Source organism: Mesocricetus auratus, unplaced genomic scaffold (assembly GCF_017639785.1).
Source record: "Mesocricetus auratus isolate SY011 unplaced genomic scaffold, BCM_Maur_2.0 Super-Scaffold_100010, whole genome shotgun sequence".
In the NCBI taxonomy this organism is placed as follows: Eukaryota; Metazoa; Chordata; class Mammalia; order Rodentia; family Cricetidae; genus Mesocricetus; species Mesocricetus auratus.
This window is the reverse complement of record NW_024429194.1, coordinates 73,194,688-73,218,858: the sequence shown is the minus strand read 5'-3', so window position 1 is coordinate 73,218,858 and position 24,171 is coordinate 73,194,688. Positions and strand designations below refer to the sequence as shown.

The 24,171-nt window shown below is 38.6% G+C and overlaps 1 protein-coding gene across 5 annotated transcripts in view; it reads left to right on the top strand.

Annotated features, from left to right (window-relative positions):
- The window catches only part of Cntn1 (contactin 1), a 267,254-nt gene that overhangs the window by 187,107 nt on the left and 55,976 nt on the right, over positions 1-24,171 (top strand). For 4 of the 5 annotated variants that reach the window (XM_005067129.3, XM_040753939.1, XM_005067128.3 and 1 more), the window contains exon 15: positions 7,998-8,118. In XM_005067129.3, coding sequence (XP_005067186.1) covers positions 7,998-8,118 — 121 coding nt within the window. Of the gene's footprint in view, positions 1-7,997; positions 8,119-17,995; positions 23,339-24,171 lie in introns of those variants that run through there. The other variant, XM_005067130.4, reaches the window with a different exon arrangement.

Here is a 24,171-nt window from a genome sequence, read left to right as displayed (position 1 = left end):
GTAATGGTTGTTTTCAAGTTATTTATTTTATTCTGTGCAGGAGATAAATAAACGAAATATATCTGTCTCAAGATTTGAACAAGTCTGTGTGGTTTGAAAAGATTGATGGGTTAATTCTAAGAATTGAAAACTGTACATTCCATAAACCTTGTAAATTAACACATCAACTAGAGAGTAGAGAGAACGCTGGGAAGTAATGCAGGGAATTGACTTCCACAGGGACAAACTGGCCCCACTCGTTGCTTCCATCTCCTTCCTGGAAAGGTTACTAGTTAGAAAATTGTATGTCTGTTTTGGCACATGCCCTCAATTATGAAGATGTGTTGAGAATGGGTTTTATGTTAGTAGAAGGAAACCAGTATAGGACACAGAAAACAAGGAGGTGAGAGACATAATCAAAGTACAATGAATATATATATATATATATATATATATATATATATATGAAATCCTTATCTAATGTTTAAAATTATAGAAACAAAAGCAACCACAACAAATGAAAATATGCTGATCTGGTACACAAGCCTTAATCCTCAGCACTTGGGAAGCTGAGTCAAGAGAATCTTAGATTCTTAAGACTGCAGGCCAGCCTTGGCTACATAGTGAGTTCCTGTCTCAAGAAACAAACCAGATGCAAACAAAAAAGGGAAAAGCAAAACACTAACTTCAAAATCAGCTATTGATGTCCACAAAATCAATTTATTGGGATACTTTAGAATTTTTACATCATGTGAAATCTAGATTAATATTTGTAAATTATAATAGCATTATACTTCAGGTTGGCCAGTTGCCTGTACTGCAATTGTCTGGGGCTTCTTTTTCAGGTCGAGTAAGACTTTCTTTACTTAGACAGGGACATTTCTAGATATATGCACAGCATTCACGACTCTCTCAGTATTTATGTATATACCCCTGTGTGTTCACTGTAAAGTCCAGGTATTTGCAATTTGCTAGGACTAGCCATCATAACCATAAATCAATAGTAAACCTGTGAATTTGGTTTTGGAGCCAAAACTTTACTTAAAATGAACACAATTGACAGAGAACAACAGATTTTATGTTTTGATCTTTTAAGTCTGAAACTTCTATGATGTTCTTAATGTAGATTTGCCTATCATTAATGAAATTTGCACCACAGTCTTTATCAATTTAATAGTTCTTTATATTATTTGTAGGTTTTATTGAAAGATAAGTCTCCCGTTTTTATTGATTTTAAGGAATCTTAAAGAGAGAAATGAAGTTCTGACTTAATTTATAAGTTTGGTGTTATAAATTTAATAATTTCTGACCTACCATATGGAAAGATGATAAGAAGAGCCTGTAACAGCTGTATAACTTACTAGCTTCAGGGAAGTCTGTAGAAATAGATTTGAGGGCATAAATTACCCTAATTGTGGGGCAACTTCACATTTAGAGCCTAGGTACATTTATTAAAATGATAGTTACCCAATTTTATTTGAAATTAACATCCACTATATGAAAAAACAGAAAAAATGAGAAAAAGAAATAGGAGAGGGAAAAAAGACCCCAGGGATTGCAAAAAGGAAGGACTAGAGAGATGGTAGTTATGCTACAGGAAAACAATGAGAGCATAGGTGGGGAATGAGTTGCTGAGACTATGTCTGCTCTCTTTGCAAATGATAGTCACAGACGGCCAGTAAATAGCTGGCCCTGGATTGGTCGCAGAGTGTTTGCTAGCTGTGGGCACCATATGGGGATTCCTCAACTCCAAGGGTTTCCATAAGCTAACAGATAAGTCAAAACTGTATTTGTTGGTTAAATATGATACACCACTGAATCACATTAGCAATGTTCATTACTGGCACTTCAATGACATATTAATGAGTTGAATTCTTTAAGAAAATACAATCTCAGTTTAAGAATGATTATTATAATTAAATGTATTGATTTCTTCTACATCCCAAGTGATCAGAGCAATTCTCTTTTAAACCTCCAAAAGTCCAGCAAAGGATTCTTGGTGTCTTTTCTTTTCAACAAAAAATCAGGGGCAAACTAAGTGACGTTTAAGTGAAGGCCTCAGAAATGAGTGTAAGCCGTCATTCAGAGACAGTCCTCATGTCTAGTCCCAGCTTCAGCGTTCGCTGTAACAATTTCCACCTGAAGCTTAGAGGGTGAAAGCACGGTGGTGGTAGGGATATCAGTAGGGAGGAAAGGGCACAGGTGGCTATTATTATCTTATCTCTTTGACTGTCTCTTAAATAATATTTGAATTTTTTCTTAATTTGGGGGAACATTTTAATAGAGGGATAGCATGAGTTGGCTTAAAACTATCTGGTGCACCTATGCTGTGCACTAAGTCAACTAGAACACTCAAAAGCAAAGACATGTACAAACTCAAAAAAAAAGAAAAGAAAAGAAAAACAAAACAGAGATGCTCTGAGTCTAGAATTCCACAATAACCATTATTATAATGTTTCAACAATTATTACTGCCAACAATGAATAATAGAAGTGGTTATCACTAAAAATAGTCTAGATATAAAATTTAATTTTTATTACATGAATTTTCAATTCCAATTTAATTTAAAAAAATCATTTAAAAATCAAGCCTGCTGTGAGTCCAGCTTGCTGTTTCCACTTTCGACCACTATGGGGCAGCATTGTGCAAGGTTTCAAGATTCACAGCCTGGACTAATTTAAGCATCAACCTTTAAGGAATGAAGCAAATGCATCTGATCATATTTACCAGCACATTGTGACATGATGAGCAGTACTAAATACCACTGTGATTCTTTTCTCTGTGGAGTCCCATGGGTACCAGGAGGAAAGTAGCAAGGCATTACTGTGTTCTTCTTGTAATCATTTAGGTTGTCACTGAAACAAAAGGACAAATAACACTGTCCTATCATTAATGCTATTACTCTATGTAATACTTTGCATTATCTGCTATAAATTTAGTTAAAACTCACTGGATATTACGCTTCTTGTGCTAATGGCTGGTAAATGTTTTATTTGTGCTTGGACAAACTTCATGTCTAGATAAAATATTAATAAATTAACAGTTTAATACAATAATTGATTAAAATAACTTATCTGCATTTTAATGTTCTACTAAGGGTTAGAGGCAAATAGTTATCTATTTTCAATATCCAGTTATAAAATTACTTCTATTTTTGTTTTCTAATTTAACAGCACTTACTTTCTGAAAGTAAACATACAACTAAAATTAATTTAATTATGTTATGTTATAACCCTTCTTTTTCTAAAAAGAACTTGAGGTTATCTATCCAGATTATATATGTATATACATATATTTATGTAATATGAACACGATGTACTCATATATGTGTCATTTTATCCTTCATTCATGGTGGCAAATGATGAGCAAAAATTATTTTTCATTGCTGAATAATTTTATAAACTTGTGCTATACGTATGTTTGTGAGTATGGGAACACACATGCTCTGGCACACTCAGATGTCACAAGAGAGCATTCAGGAGTGAGTATCACCTTCTACCCTAACACAAGGGCCCTTGCATTCAGGAGTGAGTTTCACCTTGAGACAGGGTCTATTGTTTTCTCAGATGCGCTGCATACTGGCAGCTAGCTGGCCACCAGGCTTCTGTCTGGTCCTGTGTCTGTCTACCACCTCACTCTAGGAATACTTGTCTGAAAGAAGCCTGGCGCTGTGTGTCTTTTTATGGGGTTCTAGGGAACAAACTAGGCACACCAGGCTTGTGTGGCTAGTGCTTTTACTCACTGAGACACCTCCCTGGCCCACAGCTCCCAATTTTGACAATTTTGGATCATTTTCCTTCACTTGTTTGGCGGCATACTCATTGTCACTGTCACTAACTGGATTAAGCACACCAGGTTCGTGGTATCTTGCTGATTTCTTTCCTATAATGGTGAAAGTCTCTACAGGTTTGATAAAAATTCAGAGATACTATCTGAGTTTCTCAGTGGTCATTTTTACACCTTTACACTATACCATTTTACACCTGCTCTCTACCCATCTTTCCACCTTATAAAATGCTACTTTGTAAGGTTTCTAGAACCAAGTTCTTCAGAGCACTTTTATAAGGATAATTGGATGCTTGGGAAGTACTTGATAATGAATAGAGTAACCCTTACTGACTATTTTTTGATAAACTTCATTACAGCAATTGCTTGCCACTTAAAATTCTGTAAGTTTATTTTTCTCCTTTCTGTTAACAGATCTCATTATCAAAATTTAAATCTGGGATCACTTAACTGGATACCAAGTTTGAGATGAAATATTCTAGGTATTTGGTACCTAGAATATTTAATGTAATACTGCTTAGTCAGTTTGACATGTGTTTGTTGCTATTGTGAATGTCTCAACTTTAAAGGTAGGAAAACTGAAGATTAGACAGATGAAATAAATCAAAATCCATAAGCCCAAAGTGCTGGTGTTTTGTTGCTGCTCCTGCAATGTCATCCATTCTGGTTGTGATATAATATTAATGTCTATGTCTACTTTAATAATTTTTTACATGTTGGAAACACAGGAAGACAGTATTCTTCAACTCATATTTTATTATGAAATCTTGTTTAATGACACATTTACACTAATATTGTCCACATTAATTTTATCTTCAGACACTGGTTGCATTATAAGGCAAGTCCAACCTACACAGCATCAGGTCTAAGTATAAAGTTAGTGGGGGATCCAAAAACATCTCCTTCAGGATTTTAGGGAGTGAGGTTTTATCTGTGTGTTTGCAGGTGTGAGAATGTGCATTGGCTGCCAGTGTGCTTTCAGGAGTGAAAAATGTGTGTTGCCTGTGATCATCACACCATACTGTTAGAAAACAGATTTCTTTCTCTCAGTCAGTTTTCTCTTTCCTTTAAAGAGAAACTACAAATTATGTGAAACAGGGCATTAAAAAGCATTTGGACTTGAGAAACAACTTTTTATACTAGAAATCGAACATAGCATTGATCCTGAGAAAGAACAGTACTGGTAGGCAATAAAAGGAACAGAAAGAGTAGAATTAAATTCAAGCAGAAATCAAAATATAATTAAGAACAACAACACACAATAAGGGTAATGAGGTTTCTCTTAGGAAATGTGTGTGTGTGTGTGTGAGTGTGTATGTGTGTGACTGTGTGTATGTGTGTGTGAATGTGTGTTACTGCGTGTGTGTGCGTGTTACTGTGTTGTGTGCGTGTGCCTCTATGTGTGTGTGTGGGGTTACTGAATGGCAAAGAACCCTATGTGTGGAACTTCCTTGATTCCTTCCTATGGAGATACTGAGAACTCTGAGGCTAATGGGAATCAATGGAAACCACATGAATTAAGTCATATCCAAGTTTTCCTTCAACTCTAAAGCAAAGCATAGGGTTCAAAGCTTTAGCATATTGCTCCTTACTAAAAAGAATGTTTAGCAGAGAGATCAAACAAAATTCTCACTGTGTGTTTTCTTTAAAAATGGGCCAACTGGTCAAAACTGAATTCTCCAGTCACCGGTCTAGTTTGTGTCTACATTTCCAGGCAGCCCCAGAATGATCTCTGAGTAATTACAGCTTCCTTTACACATGTGAGTTTTTAATGTTACTAAGTTTTTTAATATTCAAAAATTTACTCTCAAGTAATTAAATTGATACATTATTAGAACCAATATCAATGTAAATATTGACTATGAAAGAATTAGTGTTAGCTGGATTGCGAAAATATAGTTTGTATTTATTAAAGACAATGACCCTCTTTTTTGAGAGTCAAGGTGCTGTCATAAAAAAAGTCACTGAGACATTCAGTGCGGACGTCAAGATTCCAGTATTTTCAGTGCTCTGGAGTAGACCGAATGATGCTAGATAGAAAGACACCAGGCAACTCAATAGTGAGACAACACAGTTACAGTGAAAAGTTCATTACAGGAGTGAAATCAGTTGCTGTGGGATGTAACTGTTCTATTTTGACACTTCACGTGTTTAAATTTAAAAAGGAAAATAACTTAACATAACATCTGTGAAGTCCAACTTCTACATATGAAAGAAGGAAACGTGACCTGGTTGTCAGATATGAAAAAGATTGCCTTGTAGTTGATTAAAAGTTTTATCTGTCTCACAGAGTTCCAGTTCAGGATGTAGCTATCTGTGCATGCAAAGCATTTCAGCACCCCGCAGCTCCTGCCTCACTCCTGCTGTTAGAGGAGCCATGGAGTGCTGTTAGCATGTGAGGCTCCAGGTCAAGCATGTTGACATAAGAGAAACCATGAAGTTCTTCTGGCATGCAAGGCTAACAATGGTGTGTTTGCTGTAGCTGCTGTCTAGCAAGCCAATAGCAAAGAAAAGTCTTACTTCATGTATAGCCCTTTTATTAGGCATATTTAATAATTTCTGTTTGTGTTTACCAACACATGATGTAAATGACATGTTTTTTGCATGTCAATTTCAAAGGCACAAAACATGCTTTGTGTTAAACCATGTTGCTTTTTTTGCGTGTTCTTTGAGTCAATTTTTTCATTCAGATTAGTAATATTTTAATTTTTCTTTACTTATTGCAATAATTATTTTGCAGTTAGTGTATGGTGGAAGAGGAAACAAAGAGTGGACATTTATATGTTGAAAGTGTTTTGACCTAAACTTGGGAGACTTCTAAGTGGTCAACCACATATACACGCTGGAATACCCCCGAGCTTTGCTATCACAATTTCCAGGATGTGATTCAACGCTCTGCATCTGAAGGGAAGAATTTGTGACTCAGCCAAGCTGTGGCTTTTAGTGAAAATAAGTGAACATTCGCATCTAATTTGTGGCTAGAATGTGCTGAGACCTGTGGTCTTCACTTGCTTTGTAAGCGTTCTGTCAACCACCAAGCACTCTGGCCTCTCCTGAGGGTGGAAAGTGTTAGCTGCCTGTGTAAAAATATCTGAAAATATTTCACACATTCACAATATACTAGAAAGGATATGGGCATTTTCCCCTCTGCTTTCCTTCTGTGGAGTTTCAGCAACATGCCTTACAACATATAGAGCAAGGAGTCTGCATGTTGACACTTTTATAATTCTTGCATGAGCCTGTAACTGCCTATTTAGGCTCCAATATTTAAAACAGAGCTGATTCTTAATTGGATTAAATTTTCACTTCTATGAGACATGGGGGTGTAAATGTGATCAAAATGTGACTAGGCTGTTGGTAGCTTTGACTCTCCACTTCCTCAGTCATGGAAAGATTACAAATCCAAATGTTTGAAGATGAGTTCATCAGACAACACAGCACATGGTAGAAACGGTGGCAGAGTAGAAAACACACACACACACACACACACACACACACACTTTATTATTACCAGGAATACTCTTGAACAAGACCCAAATCCTTGTGTAGATTATAATTTGATGACAAGTTACATTACAGCAGAATCTCCATCCCTTTTTGATAGTTCTATAAGTTTTTAGCACTTTTGTAAGATGAACTGTGGAACATCTTGAGTTTGGTCAATTCACTCAGCTTTATAAAACTAGATTCACAATTCTCAGCCATGATATTTACTTACACTGACAGCACTAAGATTCTTAGACACTGGCATTTTTTCATTAAAAGTACCAAGTATCACTATATGAATTGAACAGGTTATATTTAGGAATATATATGTAAATACATATTGCATGCAATAACAATTAGAGATAAAAAGAGATCATGAAGTAGAGTAGGGAGGGGTTCATGGGAAAGTGTAGAGGGAGGGAAGGAAGGGGAAATGTTATAATTACATTATAATCTCAAAAGTAAAAAAATGAAAAGCTACTGATCAACTAAGTCCATCCTTGGGTTCTTTTTGGTGTTGCTCATTGGCAGAATGTCAAAGACACCCGATCTCAAAAGGGCTGAAGTCCTGTTTCTTTAGTTTCCAATTGGAAAGTTGAGGCTGGAGTGGAAGCTGAACAATGATGTGCACGTGGCAGGTCCATCACAGATGCTTCCTAGTAGGAGAAATCAATATATCTGCGTATCCTAAATGCTGTGTGGCTAGTGGAAATGCTCTAACTGAACACTTGCTGGTTCTCCCGTAGCTCGATGCCAACGGGGAGCTGCTCATCCGAAATGCCCAACTGAAGCATGCAGGAAGATATACATGCACAGCACAGACCATCGTGGACAATTCTTCAGCTTCGGCTGACCTTGTGGTACGAGGTAAGAGTTGCCAACAATTCAAGTGAAAATAAACCCCTAGGTATTTGATGTTCGGAATTTGAACAGTCTTCTGGTAGCCCTGGTTATCCAAATCCTCATGTGTTTATAGTAAGGTTCCCTGCTGCAGATGTATTTCTGGCTTCCTCCCCACAGCTCGGGATGGCTTACGCCAGACAAGTAGTAAGAGCACTCATTCTGTTTGTGTCACTGACCACGTGTCTTCTAGCAAACTACACCACAAGCCTCTTACTGACCATGTTTAAAGCTAAACACTCGTTCAGCTCCTTATTTCCTTCTAATGCATTTCAGTTTGTGGTAGGGTACAATTACCTTTTTACTTCAACTGGGAAAAATTCTTGACTGGCCTTACTTACCTTAACCACAAATGTGATATATTTGTTGTGGTTGTCTTAGAGTTAAAACATGGCTTGATGCATTACGGTGTCACTGTATTGCTGATTTTCCACTACTGCTTTTGCTGGCATGGGTGATGTAATTGAGAACATGATGGACTATGTGTATATGGCAAATGCAATCCCTTTGCCCCTCTGCTGGGGAGGGGGATGGCTTGGAAGGAGAGATAGCTGTGGGCTTGTTATTCATTGGTTCACTGCTGGGTACAAGGAAGGCATTCCTCTTAGCTCAATTCCAAAGACATTCCATGGCTTGGCTTCAGACGCTTCACCTTAATGTCTCCCCAGTTCTTGTAACCAAATCCAAATATCCAGCAGCTCACAAAATTCCTTAGTCTTTCCACATGTAATCTTTGATCCAGTGGTCCTTTAATGTTCTTTCTATATCATTTGTTGCCCAGATTTTACCACCCTTCAGAGCCTGCTCAAGTACTATGTTAGGATTTCTCTGGTGGCTCACATATGAGCTCCTCTCTGAACCTCTAGAATTTCTATACTTTTACATCAACCTGTGTATAATTGTATTATTGTCTACTACAAAAATCACATGCATTTTGACTTATATTTATCAAGTCACATAAGCCTTTGAAAATTTTATGATGCCTTTTTTATCAATTTTTGAACTTCCTATCTTTTAGCATTTGAACGCTATTTAAGTGCCCATTTTTAGGACAATATTTAAAAGTATGACAAATACTTAGGAAACAAAGTATTTGGGGCTTGTTCAACTGAATTCCTCTTTCAAATCCATATAAAATTGATACCCTCTCCAGTCTCACATCCTTCTGAATTCCCCTTCAGGACAACAAAAACATAGATTGAACCCCATGACCAACATGAGGCAATGCTGAAAACCCTTCAGTCTCTTGAAGGGGTGGCAAGAACCTGGCTGAAATTTCTTTATCCAAATGAACTCATTTATCCATTCCTCAGGCCATCTACTGCAAATTAATAAAGAAAACCCCATGTCCCCACAATCCCAACTTAACAGAACTTCATGTGGGTTCAGCATCTCCATTTCGATTAAATTATTGTTTGAGGCACTGACTACCTTCACAAGTTCTCAGTAAAAGAAACAAGCTTCCTTTCCTTTCTCACGAGACACTAGCTACAACTCCATTTTTGGCAGAACACTAAATAAGGATCTCATTAAAAATCACTTGACATATTTTAAGAATAAGAATTAATGTTACCTGAGGGTTCGTGTTACAATGCTTGAACATCAGTGTTCTCATGATCATGATAAAAACATTACGGTGACATTAGCATACACTATAGAAAGTGTTTTCTGTACACATGCTTAATAATTAATAATCTCCCATTGTGTATATTTTTTACAGAGCCAAAACTAATCTTTAAAAGATGTATAATAGCTAATACGTGGAAACCTGAAACAGAAACCCTTTTGTATAGCAATTTTTGGTTCTAGGGAGAAGTGTTTCTGGCAAGAGTCTAGCAAGTGCCCTCAGGACATGCATGGTGCAGCAAGTAAGACCCTGGCAGTGACGGATGCTGCATAGGGACATGAATGATGCTGCTTACTCCATGCAATCTGCTCACTCACAGTCACTCCAGTAATAGAAAGGTGTCTATTATATATAACAAATTGACTAAGTTCTTCAGAGTTTATGCATATCACAATATCACGATGTAAACACTGTAGACCCGTAGTTGCTGGTTTTTGTTTTACTCTTTGCTCTTACTCTTTGAACTTTTTTGTCTTTTAGGGGGCTGCCACCCTGCTCCCAAATAAATCATATATAGAGGCTTCTTCTTACTTATAAATGTGTGGCCTTAGTTTGGCTTATTTCTAGCCAGCTTTTATTAACTTAAATTATCCCAACTATCTTTTGCCTCTGGGCCATTTCCTTTCCTTCTGTATGTCTTACTTTCACTCTTACTCCATGGCTGGCTGGGTGGCTTGCTCCTGAAGTCCTCCTCTCCTTGTTCTATCTTGCTTCTTCTTTTCCCAGATTTCTCCTCCTATTTGTGATCTCTGCCTGCCAGCCCTGCCTAGCCTTGCTCTTGCCTTGTTATTGGCCATTAAGTTCTTTATCAGACCATCAGGTGTTTTATATAGGCAAAGAGTCACAGCTTTGTAGAGTTCAACAAATGCAGCATAAACACAGGCAACACATCTTCAAATAATACTCCACAACACAGAACTTCTAAATGTTTCATACATATGATTAGAGGGTGAAGGGCTAAAGAATTCTCAATATTGTGTCTCATAAAACTCATGTGATTATTAACGTATCCACATAATTCTACTTTTGCATCTCATTCAGGAAACCATATGCTGTGTAATTACTCATCTCAGAGAGAAGTACGAAGGAACTAATAAATTTTCTGTAGTGAAACTGAAGGATGCTTAGACTATAAATTTGAGTCAGGCAAGATGGCACATGCCTTTAATCTCAGCAGAGTGGAGGGCAGAGGCAGGTGGAACTCTGTGACTTCCAAAACGGCTTGGTCTACATGGACTGTAAGTTGCATATGGAACACCAGTGTGCATTCAATACTTTAATGACAAACACATATTCCTCAAAACACAGCTGAGTGTTTAGCAGCCCATGGTCTCCTGAAGTTTTGCTTTCTATGCTCTCAGCTGCCCAAGGACAATAACATCCTAAATACAGTAAATGGATAACTTCAGATGTGTGTAATTCATGGTCTTTAATAGTATATGCTTGTGGACAACACATGTATCCCACTCCATCTTGCCTGGGATGTGGGTCATTCTTTGGTCAGTTGTGATGTTGTACAGCAGCAATTTTCAATCTGTAGGTTGCAACCCCTTTTGAATTGGTATGACCATCAGAAAACACAAATATTTACACTACAGTTCACAAAGGCAGCGAAATTACAGTTATGAAGTAACAACAAAAATAATTTTATGGCTGGGGGGGTCACCACAACATGAGGAACTGTGTTAAATGGTCACAGCATTACAAAGGCTGAGAACCACTGTTGTATAGCTTAGCCACTTGGTAGTTGCTTTATAGCCATTTGTTATATTCAAATAACATTTATCTTATTTAATAACAGTTCCAAAGCATGAAGTTTCATCACACCATAACTTCATAATTTTGTATTAGTTAATGATCTCTTCAAAGATGTTCCTAATTATTAAATTATACCTCACCATAAATACATGTGTATATAAAATTTTCATATAGAATTAATATATAATGCTGTCTGCAGTTTCCTGCTTGCCCCGTGGGTCTTAGAATGAGTTTTCTGTGGGAAGGCACACTACTGCTTCTACCTATGGTAGACATTAGATATGAATAACAGTTTGCTAGACTTAAGAGAGACTAATTGCAATTCATAGTCAGGTAACCAGGTTTTGAAACACAGGTGCAGTGCCATTAGATGTGTTGAACATTGCTAGGCAGAAGCTCTTCCCTCTAGGAATGCCACAGAAGTTTGGAGTCTTGATAACACAATGATTCGTATGTAAACTCTTATTCTGTATCAGAAGATTGAAAAAACAAAAGCGTGAGTATTCAAACACAAGAAAGAACATAAATCTCTCTGTGTCTCTCTGTCTCTCTCTCTCTCTGTGAGTGTGTGTGTGTGTGTGTGTGTGTGTGTGTGTGTGTGTGTAAACCCCAGAGGAATATTTGATACCATTTTTTTTCAGGAACCATCTACTTTGTGTTTCTGAGATGGTATCTGTCACTGACTTGGAACTCTTCAGTTAGGCCAGTTGATTGGTTGGTCAGCAAAACCCAGTGATCTCCTGTCATCGCCATCTGATCTCTGGGATTATTACTGTGTCTACAACCCCCAGATGTTTATACAGATCTTGGAATTGAATTCAGTCTTTGTGCTTGTGTAGCAAGCACTTTGCAGAGTCGGCTCTCTCTGAGGCCAAGAATGTGGACGTTTTTAAATCTGTATTACCTTGAAGAAAATGAATGCAGAGCAGAAAATGTGGGCTCCCACAGCATGTGTGTGTGCATGTGTGAGCACTGGTAACAATAATGAAAGATTGAGTGTATGCATGAAGCTTCATGAGAGTAGTATGTATCGTGAAATACAGCATTCATTTTTATCATTATTGTAAATTAAGTTTAGAAGGGGCAAATTAATTAAATATAAATGCCTCTATATGGGTATTTTTCATTACCATAGCACAGTAACTGAACTAGGATCATGTATAAAGGAAGGAGGTTCATATACATCGTAGTTTACGAGGTTGGAAGCGTAACACCGACACTGGCTCAGCTCTCCCGAGCAGTGAAGGACACACATAGCATGGAAAGGCGCACATGGCAGGGAAAGACACACATCACACCTCACTCATGTACGTGTGTTGTTTATAGCATGAGACTGATAGCAAAACTAGCAGAAAGCCGTACACTCCGTGGCCTACTACCTCACAATGCACCCTATTTTGTATAGTTTCCACCACTGGAAAACCAAACTTTCCACACATAAATCCTCAGGTACCTACACAAACTGTATCCCTAACCTTAGCAGCCTCTAGACAAACACTGCGGGGGATGGTAACTCTGGATCTATTGCAAGGAACTGCTCTGCTGCGTGTTGGTTAGGCCCGATGAATAATGAAAAAGGCAGCATTGTTGACTGAAAAAAACTCATCAAAATGGCCCCAGTATTCATAACAGATGAGAGCATCATGTGTTATAACAAACTGAAGCACTTGAATGTATTTAAGCACTGATTCTGTATGAAGGGGCTTAAAGAAGAGAACAGAAACCGTTGTACAGAACCTGATCCACCAGTCCTGCTCAAGCTAGAAACTGTGGCTTGCATAGAGATAGCGTTTCATTCTTACAAAGCTGCCATTTCTGCAATCTTTGTCTGTCCACATTGGAAATATTCCCACCAAGGTTAATGCAGGGTAGAAATTATCTCTACAGGAGGCTTTGTACTTCAAGTGTTATGGTTCCAGAAGTTCATTTCACAACATTCAAGACATAGATAAACTCTGACAAAAAGTTGACACTCTCTAAGAAGAGAGTCTTCTACTCAGCTCTCTCATGATCCCAACACACTGATAATTAAAATGTGAAATTATGTAAAAGATACACACCAAGTACCTAAGGACACCTGTGGCGATAAGAGAGTCAAGGGGAAGAAATGAAAGACAATATAGCTCAAATCAAGAGTTCAGAGTATAGTGAATAAAGTACAACTTATAATCACCATGCTGAATTAGGAAATTATCCAGGGTCAAAATGGTTCTAAACAATAAACTCTTTAAAAAATCCAGCAGTTAGGAGGGAAAGGAAAACTCATTTAATTGGTATAGAAACACAGTCATTGTAAATGGTAATCCAACATCTCAGTGATAGACTGAAGGTGGGTTATAAAGCTGGAGGCTACACTTGATAAAAATCATACTTCAGCATAGAGAATCAAAAATAAAGCAGTAAAAAGAAGTAAAGGCATTGCATACATAATTGATCCCATGGCATGCACCTCTGGGATTAGCCACTTGGGGAACTGAGGCAGGAGGATGTCTTGAACTAAGAACTTTGACACTAGCCTTTCAAATACTGCCAGACCAGACCTCAAAAAAATTCGGAAAAGATGCATGTGTACCATATATATAGACACCACACATACACACCACACACAGACACACACACCACACACCTCATACATACAGCACACACACACACACACACACACACACACACACACAGCACGGACAGAGACCTAAGGAAGAGATAAATATGTAAAGAGAGAAGATCAGTGTCCCGATAGAGCAAAACTAAAGAGGTAGATATTTTTCAAATACTTGGGCCAGAGAACCACACATTCACCTCAGATCCTTGGATGACAGCCTGAGCTTTCCACTCGCCTTAGCCAAGGAGATCTTGCCACAGAGACAGACTAGAGGTGCTGTCTCATCAGCCTTGCAGGACTGAGACAGCAAAATGACCCTTGCTGCCCACACTGGCTACAAGGAGACCCAACTAGGCGCCATGCAGAAGCATTTTGACTCAACTCCACACTAAACCACAACTACACTGCCTATTAATAGTGAAGCTGGCCCAGAAATTAAGCATTTCCCTTTCTTCTGAGAATCAACTAATTCAGGTCAAGAAAACTCTGTTGAAACCGGCTCTCCACAGTGGTTCCTACTAAGGCTGAACTCAGGAAATGAGTATGGATCTGGTCAGAATAAGCATAGGATGTAGAAAATGACTGGCGATTTAAAATTAGAACCTACAGTTCTATTGATTATTAAAAAACAAGAAAAGATAACTGGTCCAAGAACTTCCGTGATTTAAAATGCATTAATGTTGTGAAATTATACTTCTTAGTGTAGGGTGAATGAAAATGGCTTTCTTTCTGTTTCTGTCTTTGAGAAGCAGGTCAGATTTTGATGAACTGGAAGTTTTCAATGCTCTGTGGTTGATCTGTGTGCACAACTCCCCTCCCACTAGCATACATACCTCTCTGGCTCTGTCCCTGGTAAAATAAGTAGATCTTCCATTGTTTCCTAGTTACACAAAGACAGGGAGGACCTTTGGACAAAGTGATTACCTGTTTACCAGTGTGGGAAGCTGCAGTGGCATGTTTAGTGCTTTGGATCTTCTAACTCTGTTAACTGTTCCTGGGATTAACTGTATCATACTCTGGGGGCAAGAAAGGAATGTGTCAAGGTTTGACAACTGAATCTAAAATTTCTCTTAGTGTTGACAAATGCAGTCTTTTCACAGCTGGTATTCTCTACTTTCTCTCAAAATGATTTTAGGATCCACCAATGTGAAGTCCACTTTGGTGTTGGGACTTCCCCATTAGATAAGAATAGGAAGACGCAGTCTTTGACCTTTCCTTGGCATAGAGATTTTCCATTTTGAGGATTTACTGTACTTCATATTCTCATGGGCAATTGCAGATTCCAGCATAAACCCTAAGTCATTATTTCCCAAGACATAAATCACTTCACTTGCTAATTGCCCAGTGCTTTCTGCCAGCAATCATCACGCTGTGGCTCAGGACAGCCTGATGTCATTAGAGGACATCTGTGGATATTTCTCAGGTCACTCCTGGAGCACCATACCAGTGTTCCAAAGGACACTGGAATTCACATGAGAGTAACCATATTGCAGGGAAATCTTGAAATCTACTTAGGTTTTAGAAAGCGCACCTAGTTTTAGTAAGTTTATTATTTTTAGAAAATATACACATCGTTGTGAGAGCCCAGTAGAAATATTAGGAGAAATGCACCAGGCACACACGTCCTGAAGGATGACTGTGGGAAGGGGAGAGAAATGGGAGAACAACAGTGTCCTGTTAAGGTTGGGAAGAAGAATGGTGCTTGGGTGTTCTATGACATCACAGTTTTGACAGCAAAAGTACAGCAGTGAATAATGTGCTGTGTGCTTTTCAAAAGTTAAAAGAAAGTTTTCAAATGTCCCCTTCATAAGGAAATGATTAAAGAATGGTAAAAGAAATGGTGTGAACAGGAAAAAGAGAGGGGGATAAGAGGAGGGGAGAAGAAGGCATGGGGGAGCAGGAAGGTTGAGTTGAGGTAAGAATAGAGGAGAGTAGGATAAGAGATATCATAATAGATCGAGTCATTATAGGCTTGAGGAGAGAGCTGACACTAGTGAGATCTCCAGAGATCTACAAAGAGAACACCAACTGGCAAACTAAGCAATAGTGAAGAGACTACATTAATAGCCCCTCCTTGATGATAAGGTTGATGACTACCTTATATGCTATCCTAAATTCTTCATTCAGTGACTGATATAAGCAGAGACCGATACCCACAGCTAAACACTGAACTGAACTCCTGGAACCTAGTGACAGAGATGGAGGAGTAATGAGCAAAGGGGTCAAGACCATGATGGTGAAACCCACAAAGACAGCTGACCAGATAAGGGGGAACTCTTGAGTCCCAGACAGGGGGCTGATCCAGACTCAATGAATATAGTGTCAGTGAGGAGGCCACAGAAATCACTGGGACCTTGGGTAGTAGATCAGTGTTTACCATGGTGTATGAATGATCTTTGGGGGACCATTCCAAATAGAGGGATGCTCTATCAGCCTGGACACATGGGGAAGGGGCTAGGTCCTGCCCGGATGAAATGACAGACTTTGGAGATCCCCCAAGAAGGGCCTCATCCTCTCTGGGGAATGATGTGGGGATTGGTTGGGGGTTGGGGGGGCTGGTGGAGGGACAAGGAGGAGGGGTGGGAGAGGGATGTGGGGATTGACATGAGAAGCATTCATGTTTCTAATTTAAATAAAAGTATATATTGAGGAAAAACTTATATATGTGCATATATATTATATACATGTATATAATAATAATAAAGAAATGGTGTGAAGATTTACACATATTTACATACATATGTATATATAAATCTTCATTTATATGTATAATTTACCTTCTTGGGAGCATCACATTATGTATACATATGCTACATGGTAGCCTATAAATATGTAAGTTTTATAGATTGTGTATAATAAAAATAAAGTCTACACATCTACTGAATTCCCAATACTATTAGTAAGAAATTGTTTGTGACAAATCAGAGAACAGGAGTCCTCTGTGAATATGGAAGAGTTTGGTTTCTGTGGACCTAAAGAGCAAACCTCTAAACAGCAGCTCCCAGCATTCCTAGTGTTTCTCAAGGACAGAGCTTTATATCTGCTTTTCAAGAATTTCTCCAGGTTCGGGGCCTTGGGTTTAAGCATCCTACAAGAACACAAAGGCACCTCAATATGGTGTATACACCCTATGTGACTGGCTCCAGCCCTCTCTCCCCACACTCCCCTCTTCAATTCGCAGAGAAGTAACTCTGCAAAAATACAAACTTCCAAAGCCTTACTTGTTGCTATGTAGCTACATTAACATACATGTCCAGGTGCTTAAAAGCTTGCCATTCAGTGATGGGAAGACTAGGGACCTCAGCATCAGACGATCAGGTTCATTCTTTCCATTGAGAACAAGAGGCTCCAGGCTGCCCAGTCAGTGAGTATCGGGTGCTACAATTACAAAAGGGAATACTAATACACCTTTTTATGAATATTTTACTCTTAGAAATTAAATTCAAAATCTTTCATTTTTTTGTAATTACAATTCTTCTGCACATTTCTGTTAGTAAGTAAACCTGGATTGGACAGAATGAAATGTCAAGTTCAGGAGTTCCGTCTTGTTTTTCATTTCCTTCTGTTACATTTCTTTCTTTCTTTTGGGGTGTGGGTGAAGTTCTGACTTTTTCCAAGGATTGTAGTTACAACTCTTGTGCTTGCCGACTTCAGTTAGTACTGAAGAGAAATGGAGGGTCACTGGACCAATGCCCATTGTGTCAGCTTCTCACCTTTGGGCAAGCATCCTTGCTAAGTGGGTAGCTCTTTAATCATGATTTCAGCTGTCAAAGACACATGGCAATCCCCAAAGCAGGTGGCTTCCTGCCTAGAATTGGGCATCTGGACATTCCCTTCAGCGTTAATCTTTCCTCTTGCAGGTAAAAAGAGAAAAGATGGAGAGAAAAACATGGTGGACCCCTTTTTCCCCGTCTGTGCCAGCCTGCCTCCAACCTGGTGATCTGGACACTCACCTGTTGTCTGAAAGCCCCACCCCCATCTCGAACTTAAAACGTGCCAAAGTAGATTTGACTAATTAACCCAACCTTGTAGCTTTTGCCATGTCTTTCTCCATCCTAGTTTGTAGAGGATGTTTGAGACTTCTTAACATGCTTTGAAGTGAGAGGATTTAAAACTCTGGATTAGCTTCACTAACACCTGAAAACAATGCCTTAGCTCGCTAACCTAGGGCATCATAGTATACTAGCCCAGTAAAAGTCCCTGTTTCCTATCCTGTTTTTCTTTGAGATTATTTATCTCAGAAGTTAGTGCATCACCATAAAACATTATGAAGAACTGGTGATATATAAAACAGGAGTGTTGTGGCTACATGAACTGTTTAATTGATTGAAGCAGGTAATGAAGTGTTGTCCAATTCACCAGTCACTTTAATTGGAGAGAGAGATGGGTGGGACCACACTACAAGTGACTTTTTATCTAACACTGCCTTTCATACTTTTGGGGGAACAGTTATCATGACTTTCAAGAGGTCTTGGGGCAAAGTCTGGGTTTGGGGAATGAACTTGGACAGTGAATAGAGCAAGATTCATAGGAAGAAGGCTAAGTCTTCTACAGCATGCTTTCAAGTTAAAGGGTGGTGACTCCTACCATAATCCTTCTTGGCCATCTCCTTAAGGAGGAAGGTTGGGGTTTGTATTATGATTGAGCTGAAGTGAATTTTGAATCTGAATGTGCAATTCTTCCAGGGACTGCTTACATTTCCCCCGTTTTCTTATTTGGAGAGAAACATACTTAAAATTCTTAATTTTTCCCCAGAGGCAATTTTGCCCTTCTTAGACAGTTTTATGTTTAGTAATGAGATATTATTTGATCCTTTCATTTAGTGATTTGTGACCCCCCCCACCCAGCAACTTCATCTGTGATTGGGAAAACTCAGGAACCATTTGAGGGATGTGTATATTACTCTTAAATAATTACACATGGATAGTTGCTCTGCAAGTAATTTTCAAAGGACAAATGTCTCTTGATTTCTTATATTCATCCTTTATATCTTGCAGTTGTGGTATAGGCATAAAGAATTACCTACATTAATTTCTATTTTAGTACATATTTAAAAATATTTCAGGGGTTTTCTGGAGTGTGTCTGTAAACATCACCATGGAAACACACGTGAGTCTCTACTTAGGGCATTTTATTATATAATCTGTATGTGAGGTGATACCTCCAAGACCGGAGAAGAAAGTAAAGAATGAAAATTCAGAAAGAAATTGCATGATAGGAAAGCATGCTTGTGTTTAAACAAGAATGGTTTCTTAGCTTTACTAACTTCCTCCAAATCTCACTTCTAAGTGGGGTAGTGTCTCTTTTTTTTAATCAGTGTCAGAGGATGTTTGCTATTTATCTCTGTTTTACACTTCTCAAACTTGAACTGTAGCATACCACACCGGTTTGATTTTGTACATTACAAATGAGCCATTATCCTAACAAATTTCCTGGTTTCAGCAGGCCTGTTGCAATGAAGGGTCTTTAATTTAACTATCTGGTAATGGAGGAACAATTGGCCAGCTAAAATTTATATATTTTTCCTCTGTTGACAAGTTTTATTTTGAGATTATTTTGGTCAATTAAAGGGTGATACTTCTCATAATTTCTGCATCCTTAGCCTCTTGAAACTTCATCTGATTGAATCACACTGGAAAAATTAACACTGAGTACAGAATAAGTGTTGGGATGCCTTTTTATTTTATTACAAACTGGCTATTTATCAGAAGAGAGAGAATAACCACTTTAGAATCAGCGACATTTGTTTTAAAAAATGAGTGGTATGAAAGAGACTCTTGAGAAATGTTTGGCAGGCAGCATTGGAAAGCAGTTCACGTTGCAGACACGTGATCTAAGCTTTCAAATTGACATCCCAGGATTTAGTCACATTGTGCTAGGAAGGTTTGTAACCTATCATGACCATACTCTGTCTCTGACTGCCCAAGTGGTTCTGTCTTTCTAGACCAGAGTTCTTTTATAAAATACACAGATACTGGCTGCAAGAAGCACTGAGCACGGGGCTCCCTCTTTGTCTACCAGTAGTCAATGATTTAGTAGGAAAAAGATTAAGGTCCAAGACTACATTAGTGAAAGAATCTATGGGTGTGACAAATGAGACTCTCTGCCACCCCAGAGATACTGGACATTTCCGTATTCCTTCACTGGTTAACAGAACTAACACAAGCTTCAGTGGTCATTTGTGGACTCCCCAGTGCCTGGACATAACCCTGGGAAGGAGGCTGGTAGCTAGCTGTGCTTCATCCTACAAGGATGAAGGCTGATGGCCCAGAGCATCCTCTGTCAACAGTCTCCTAGGTCACAAAAGCAGGAGAGAAAGAACATGTGGATGAGGAACAGAAAGTGTGGAGCCAGTGATACAAGGGTCTGTCCATGCCTCCATCTGAGTATTTGTCTATGCCTTCACCTGAGCAGTACAGGAAGATACCCTTAGCCAGGCAGGAGGCCTATCACATCACAAGCCTTCCTGGCATCATCTGGCTGGATCAGGAAACAGAGATCAGCCTGTCTGTAGAGATGTCACATCAGCTCAAAGCTATGCAATGCAGAAGGCCCAGGAAAGGCTGTGAGGCAACTGAAGTAGAAGGATGAAAAGCAGAATGCTGCTTCCACCAACTTTATTCTCTTTTCCATCTTTCTCTTCCTTTTCCTCCCTTCCTTCCTTTACTTCTTTTTCTACTTTTACTGTTTCCCCATGTATTTAATGGTGGTAAGAAACATTAATAGCTTGAGTTTGCTAGAGCTAGTCATAAAAATATATCTGTTCATCACCTACAATAAGCTTTTTATTAAATATAATATTTTCATTAATTAAGAATTTCATACATGTATACAATGTACTTTGACCATATTTGTCCTCTACTCCTCCTCCAACCCAGTCCAAAGCCCACAACCCTTCCTCCCAACTTCAGGCCCTTGTTTTAATTTGTGAATCCCATGTATTCATGGGTGTGGAACCACCCACTGCAGCATGACTGATCTACCAGGGGCTACACCTTTGGGGAAAACTGATTTTCTCCCACCCCCAGCAACAATTACCTTTCAGTATTGCCCATATAAATGCTGGGAACCATGTGCCTCTCCTACCACAAGGTTGGGGTGTAGACTGGTTGCATCATGTTTTGGCAACCAAGGCTGTTGTGAGCTCATAAGTGCATCTTCTCCATCTTTTGCCCTGGTCTTCTCTGACCTCTGGCTCTTACAATATTTCCACCCATCTTCTGAGATTGCCTATGAGTTCTGGGGAAAAGCCACCTGACCTCTTTAGTAATTAAGAGAAAGAAATATATTGAAGAATAATTTAAATTCCAAGGCCCCTTCCAGATGATGAAATTTTATTTTATGGTGATGTAACCTTGAGATGAAAATGTGCTCATAGGAATTATTATCTTCTGGATTTCTGGATGAGGAAGTCCTAAGAAATGCTGAATATATGGCAAAATTCTGAAAATGTGTGTAGTAGCCATCTGCTCATATTCTTCTAGATGTCAGAGCTTCCCATAAGGAGTTATTTAGAGTACACAGAGATGAAAGAAAAGGAGAAAGGGAGAAAGGCAGGAAGGGGAGGGACCTGGAAGTCACAATTGTATGTAACACCCATACCCCCACATTGCAGTGACAAGGGGCTCAGGAAAGGACTCTCCTTATTGAGTGTCTTCTTTTGTTCTCGGGCACACAGTTTCTTTATCCCATTTTCTACCCCAGCAATGTCATTCTGGACAAACAAACAAAAAAAAAAAACAACCAAGTAACATTAACATCCATTTCTGAAAACCCCTCTGTGGGAGATGCAGCAGCCTGACCTGGGGTCAGCTCAGGCCATCCAGAATTCCATGCTCCACGGTAGCTGAACAGCCTACATTTTCTTTCATTTCCATCAAATGCCTCAGAAAACACTTACTTCAGTTTCTAGAGTCCCTGCTGCTTTAAGATCATAAATGAGCAGCTCTTGCTAAGAGCAATCGCTGCTTCCAGGAGCTGTGGCTCCTAGAAAACTCTTCCAACAATAATGACAGTTGATGTTTTCTAAGGGTTCTGAGGACTAGGCCTGCCTAGAACTGAAGTCTTTAAGGTTGTTATCTTAGTCACAACAACAGTCTGATGATGAACTCATATTATTCCCATTTTATATATGAAGAAGCAAGAACTCGGTAGTTTAAAAACCCTGGCCGTGTTATATTAGCATGTGAATTTTAAAGGCATGTTTATTTTGAATTCTCCAATTCCAACTTCTGTAATAGTATGATTTTCCCACTCTTAGTGAAATCTCTGTGTAGCAGAGAAATATAAGAAATAGCCAGGTGAGAGACTAGGGAGGTAGCACAGCCATTATAGCCCAAAACTCATAATAAGAGGTAATGAAGCAGGAAGCCTATTTTATATTAGATGGAATATTGCAAAGTAATATCACATAAGGGATTTTGAGGTGCAGGCCACTCCCTCAGTGCCACTTCCTGGTCGTACAGCATCTCAAGGTTTGTATGTGAATGAAGGGTGCATTATGGATGACGATAAGGACATCAGCTGGGATCAGTTCATTCATATGGTCAACAATGGACCCTTACAAGCCAGGCAAGCATCAGAGGTCAACATCACAAATAGCAACTACATATTTGCTCAAAAATCCCGTTTTTCTGTCACTGAGTAACTCAACAGAATTATGGTGCCCACAGTGTTCCTAACAAATATACTAATGTATGCAACACCATGCAATCTTTGTGCAATATGGCTCACCCGAAACTCCAAGAATTTCAGAGAAAAACAGCAGGGAAATGATGTGTACATGAGCAGGTGGAAGCTATCCTGAGACTTTCTTCTTCAAGCCCTTGTAACGTTGCTATTCACTAATGATCAGCAGAGTTTGGGGGCAGCATAGAAGCTTATCTATCTTTAAAAATAACTTCTTTCCTCTTTTGTATTGATTTTCTATTTTAATTTTCTGCAGTGCTATGACCAGTATTTGATTTTCCTGTAAGTCTCATTAACCAGCTGACCTGTGCTTCAGTCTGATTTTTCCATGTTAAAAAAAGCAAAACGTGGTATATTCTCCTTGAATAGCAAGTGTGCTCTATATTATGCACATGTCAGTATTTGATTGTTTAACATTGAATATAAGCACCCTCATAGATGATGAATTTTAAAGCTCTTTTGCCTTTATTGTGTTCATATGTATCCTTCTAAGGAATAAAATTTACTGCCAGCAACAGGGTGTGCCTTGTGTTTATTGACACACGAATACTCTATTCCTTGAGATTGGCAAAGGTGTGAGATGTTGTCTATCCTCTGTAAAAAAAATCACATATGCGGGAAAGCCACCAAGGCTGCATACTCACTTGATAGAACATAAGGAAGGTGTTTGCTGCAGGATAAAGACAGACACATGCCTTAGTGCAACTCACTATGAAAAAAAAAAACGTTCTGCCTAACCAAATAGTTAATTACTGTATTTGATAGGAACAGTTCAGTTAAAGATGCCTTTGTGGTACAGAGAGAGTTAAGTGGAGGTTTTCTGAATATCTGCCCTAGATACCTCTTGACCAAAATTATTTTAACAGCAAGTAATGGCTGCTAGATTATTATTTAAAATACCTCCTCCTGCCCTCAGTTTTAAGAAGAAAAAATCATGACCTGAAATAGAAGATCCTTGAACACCATTTCCTGGCATTTACCAGCATTTACTACCCTCAGTACTTTACCGGTCCATTTCAGTCTTTCAAGTCATGAACTATGGAAACCCATAAAGTTATATCCATTTCAGCATCGTGTTGTCAGTTTGGAGAATAAAAAGGTAGCATAGTTTTGCAGAAAGATGCACCCATGGAAACCAATTTTAGCATTGTTTTATGTTCATATACCATGGGATCTTGTGTTCTAAGACTTGTCAACATCTAACATGATGTTTTCAGAGCAGAAGTTTCTTAGTAGAGCATTATCTTCAATGTCTCATTTAAGTAGAAAAAATGCTCTTAATGTAATTTATTTTCATTGCTAGAACTAACAGGAAATTTAGTAGCGAAAGAATATATAAGATGATTCT